This window comes from Engraulis encrasicolus, chromosome 11 (assembly GCF_034702125.1).
Source record: "Engraulis encrasicolus isolate BLACKSEA-1 chromosome 11, IST_EnEncr_1.0, whole genome shotgun sequence".
Classification (NCBI taxonomy): Eukaryota; Metazoa; Chordata; class Actinopteri; order Clupeiformes; family Engraulidae; genus Engraulis; species Engraulis encrasicolus.
This window is the reverse complement of record NC_085867.1, coordinates 51458663-51463662: the sequence shown is the minus strand read 5'-3', so window position 1 is coordinate 51463662 and position 5000 is coordinate 51458663. Positions and strand designations below refer to the sequence as shown.

The 5000-nt window shown below is 45.4% G+C and overlaps 1 protein-coding gene across 20 annotated transcripts in view; it reads left to right on the top strand.

The window, feature by feature from the left end:
• The window catches only part of LOC134458529 (formin-binding protein 1), a 106460-nt gene that overhangs the window by 73191 nt on the left and 28269 nt on the right, over nt 1–5000 (top strand). For all 20 annotated transcript variants that reach the window (XM_063210888.1, XM_063210884.1, XM_063210890.1 and 17 more), the window contains exon 6: nt 758–862. In XM_063210888.1, coding sequence (XP_063066958.1) covers nt 758–862 — 105 coding nt within the window. The remainder of the gene's footprint in view (nt 1–757; nt 863–5000) is intronic.

The window sequence follows — 5000 nt, the reverse complement described above, 5'->3', positions numbered from 1 at the left end:
GGGGACGCTCAGGGTCAGCTGTGTGGGGCGTCTCATGGGCTGACACAATGCATTGTGGGAGTTCTGTACTTCGGAGGCTGGTTGCCAGTTGTCGTCAAGTTTCAGCTTCTGTATTCTCACTACTTAACGCTCTTTCAAGAACATGAGCGACACTTTTTTCTCTTGCCCCCTTTTGGCACCCTAACAGCTTTGCAAGCTCAGACACCAACATGAATAAGTGAGGTGGCGTGCAAAAAACCCAAATGCCAATTTACAAAATAATAAGTGCCATTAGGAGCTGTGCCAGAAGCTTTTGTTTCATCTCAGGGCGTCTGAGCCTCACACATGATTAGTCTCCTCCACCGTTTAATTCTCTAACCACAAAAGTACAGAAGCCTATAGCAGCTGTTACTGTGCAATTGGTTGCAGGAGGAAACTTGCCTTCATCTGAAAGGTGTGGGGGTGCTGAGAGGTATTAATAATTTTGAATGTCTGAAAGTAGCTGTGAGCAATGATCGATATCACCGGCATCATACTTTACAGTTGGACTAGGAATGTGTCTCCATACTGAATCATCAGCTTCATTCTCAATATTAAAACATTCTATTGGTAGCCTACACCGAAAATAAAAAAAGATGCAACAGTTTGTCACTGTGTGGATCAGTTGTGTGACAATTTTGCAGCAAGCCCTTAGCACCTGCCATCTTTGCTAAGAATTGTATGGATATTTTTTAGCATTGATTTTTGTAAATCTCTGTTTCCTGTCTGTGTTTCACAGTGCAAGAGGCGCTTCGAGAGAGACTGCAAGGAAGCCGACAGGGCCCAGCAGTACTTCGAGAAGATGGACGCCGACATCAATGTGACAAAAGCAGACGTGGAAAAGGTAAATACAAACTTTCGTGTTTTCCATTTCATGTGTTGGTGTCGGTGTAGATCTGTGTGTGTGTGTGTGTGTGTGTGTGTGTGTGTGTGTGTGTGTGTGTGTGTGTGTGTGTGTGTGTGTGTGTGTGTGTGTGTGTGTGTGTGTGTGTGTGTGCGTGCGTGCGTGCGTCCGTGCGTGCGTGTGTGCATTTGTATATATAGGACACGGTTGTTCTCTCCCCACCTTCCTGTCATTTGTGCCTGCTCTAGGAAAGGTCGGCCAAGTCCCACACTATTGTTCCAGTCACTCTCTCCTTTTCTATCCTTCCTCCCCTCTGTCTCTCTCTCTCTCTCTCTCTCTCTCTCTCTCTCTCTCTCTCTCTCTCTCTCTCTCTCTCTCTCTCTCTCTCTCTCTCTCTCTCTCTCAATATCTCCCTGTCTCTCTCTCTCTCTCTCTCTCTCTCTCTCTCTCTCTCTCTTTCCCTCTCCATCTCTCTCTCTCTCTCTCTCTCTCAATATCTCCCTCTCTCTCTCTCTCTCTCTCTCTCTCTCTCTCTCTCTCTCTCTCTCTCTCTCTCTCTCTCTCTCTCTCTCTCTCTCTCTCTCTCTCTCTCTCTCTCTCTCTCTCTCTCTGTTGCTATGTGTTCTCATGTTGCTCTGCTGACAAGTCTGTTGCCCCTGTTGCTTTACACAGTACAGACACAAGTCTATATGTGTGTGTGTGTGTGTGTGTGTGTGTGTGTGTGTGTGTGTGTGTGTGTGTGTGTGTGTGTGTGTGTGTGTGTGTGTGTGTGTGTAGAATGCAGCTATGGGCTTTTTTATCTATTCTCATGGGCTGCTGTGAGCACATATGTTCCATTAGCACATTCTTCCGGCGGCCCCCAAGATCAACAGGGTCTGCGTCTGTGATAGTGTGGGGTTACAGCCACAGATACACTGTAGGCCTGCCACTAGAGTGACTACATGCATACAGTACAGACATGCACACACAGACACATTACAATGTATGCACAAACAGACACACACACACACACATACTGCACAGCACACACACATTATGATGGAAGCACAGACACATACACACACATACTGCACACACACATTATGAAGGAAGCACAGACACATGCACACAATGCATACAGGCATGCACACAGGCACATTGCATGCACGCGCAGAGAGAGAGAGAGAGAGAGAGAGAGAGAGAGAGAGAGAGAGAGAGAGAGAGAGAGAGAGAGAGAGAGAGAGAGAGAGAGAGAGAAAGAGAGAGAGAGAGAAATGAACAAATAAATTTCATTTCGAAGGCCGTAAATCTTCTGACTGTCTCCAGCTATGTGTGTGTGTGTATTTGTGTGTGTGTGCGTGTGTATTTGTATGTGTGTGTGTGTGTGTGTCTTGGGATGTGCTTTATTGCAGTATACCATGACCTCACTCCTCACACATCACTCTTACAGCCCATTGGAGAGACTTCTCTTTTTTGTTTCTCCTCATTACCGTCTCCTTCAGTTGCAAATGGTTGGCTCACGTTCATGTCACATGACCGTCTCTCTCACTCTGATTGGCTCCTTGCCCTGTATCTGTTGTCGCCATGGCATTCCTGTTACCGTGAAGCATCCTTGCTGTGTTAGTTGTCGTGGAAACCATGTTGCTTTAAAAAAAAAAATTGTCGCTGTTGTTCTTTGGGTCTGTGTTTTAAAAAATTGTGTGGAAAGTCTGACTGTGTTTCTGGAGTGCACGAAGCAAGTGAGCAATAGTGTTGGCTGGCCTGGAAGGTGACTAATTCTTCTCTCCTGAAGCATTTTTACATTCTTGGTGCGGAGCGATGCATGAGGTCAGATTTTTCACCATGATACTCGCTGCCCTGCACTTGCCGCCCGCCAGTTATTTTCAGTGCACTGCCAGGTCTGGCACAGAAATGCTGCAGCTTTGTGCAGTGTTCTCATTTTAGTGTGTGTGTGCATGTGTGTGTGTGTGTGTGTGTGTGTGTGTGTGTGTGTGTGTGTGTGTGTGTGTGTGTGTGTGTGTGTGTGTGTGTGTGTGTGTGTGTGTGTGTGTGTGTGTGTGTGTGTGTGTGTGTGTGTGTGTGTGTGTGTGTGTGTGTGTGTGTGTGTTTTGTGCAACCATTAGTGAGTGTCTGAGTGTGTGCATATGAATATGCCTGTTAGTGTGTGTGCGTACATGTGCAGCGCATATGTGCGCATTTATCTGTGTGTGTGTGTGTGTGCGTGCGTGCGCGCGTGTGTGCGCGCGTGCACGCTCGTGTGTGAGCGAGCATGCCTGCGTGCTTGACTGAACGTGTGTGCGTCAGTGCGTGTTAATCAGAAACAAAGATAGAAAAGATCTCATATGTCATAGTCTTCTTAACAATGATCTGCAAGCTAACTCTTGTGTGTGTCTGTGTATGTGTGTGCATTATTCCCCACTTTTGCTTTGAAGCGACATTACAATAAGGTAGGTGCGAGGCGCTGTATATTCTACTAAGAAAGCCACTGTTGCGTCCTGTTTCTTACTACACTTTCATTCTTAAATGTGAATAAATCACATGTTGAGCATAGTCTGCTTCAAACACATCCCCATCACCCTGTATGTCTGCTGAACTGCCACACACACAAACACACAGCCATGACCCCACGCACATGTGCACCAACACATACACCCAGAGTTGTATAAAGTAGAAATAGAAGTACTCTTTCTGATGTAATTTCAAAACAAGGAGTATGATATTACAAAGTTGAAACCATGCAGTATCATACCACTAGTTTTGTAATTACATCTGTAGAAGTACTTCTACTTCTACTTTATTCAACTCTGCATACACAAGTAATCTCCGTCGCCCGTACTCGGTGACGATTTAAGATTGGTTTCGATGCAAGTAGACAGTGCTCACTCTCACACATGCATTGAGCCAAGGCCTTGTCTAGTTTTGGCTCTCGAGCTTGCTTCACTATTAGCATGGCTGTGAGTGTTCGGTGTTGTAATATCAGAGAGCTAATACACATTGTCATCTCTGGGTGTGTGTGTCAATCATCGGTAGTGGTGTAAATACGTTCATAGGCCTTTTTATGTATGTGGCCTGGTGATGAATTAAGATGTCTTTGGCTGTCTGGAAGTGCTTTGTCATAAGAGTGTATTTCTATGTGTGCATATAGCTTCGAGCATGTGTGTTAGTCTGTACGGGGTCTTCGTCACTTGCGTGTGGTTTTTCAAAGTACTGATTCGTTTCCGTGCTAACCTCGGCCTCTGTGACAGTGGTTTGGTTTTCCTGGATTGCAAACAGGAAGTCGCTAACAGGAAGTAGCTTCATGCTGCAGTTTCAGGCCTGCACTCACGCTGCCATGGTAACACAGCAACGTCAACCATCACTCCCAACAACCAACACTTTACTGGCTGCTCTTACCCGCTGCTTTGCCAGCCTGCTCCTTTTGCTTTTGTTTTGTGTGTGTGTGAATATGTACGTGCGTGTGTGTGTGCCTGTGTGCGTGCGTGTCTGTGCGTGTGCATCAGTGGCGGCTGGTAGTCTGTCAAACAGGGGAGGCTGTTCAATTACAATATGTCCAGAACGCAAAAAAAGGGGTGGGGGGGATGGTCAATTTTGACACACATCTTACATTGGTCCTGAGCCACATATGGCCTCAAACACTAAAGGACTTGTTGAAACAAATGTGTTAATCATTAATCATTATCCCCCTTGTAGCCTATTCATAGGGAAATGTTTTTTTTTTTTTTAAATTATTATTATTATCATTAGGCCTACCTCCGCCACATAATGATGTGATTGAGTTTGCCTTCGTTGTCTTTGTTCATTACTGGGTGCACGGCTTAACTTACCACTAGAGGTCGCAAAATCTTTAATTATTTACCAGACATTGCCAACACAGTAGGAAACAAGGACTCGCCACTCACTAGCTAGCCCTAACGAAAAGTGCAACCTCAACTTGGGAGATTAAAAAGGATAAGGACGTGCTATTAAGACTTTATTCGCAACACTAGGTTTACAAGAATATGTACACAAAACTGGAGTAGCCTACACCGCAATGAATAGCTTCCCCACTGGTTACCACGACGAAACTTCTCAGTCAAATTAATAACATATCCGCATTTCGAAATGAAATCAACTACTGTAGCCTACTGACACGGGGTTCACCCAATCACAAGTCGGAACT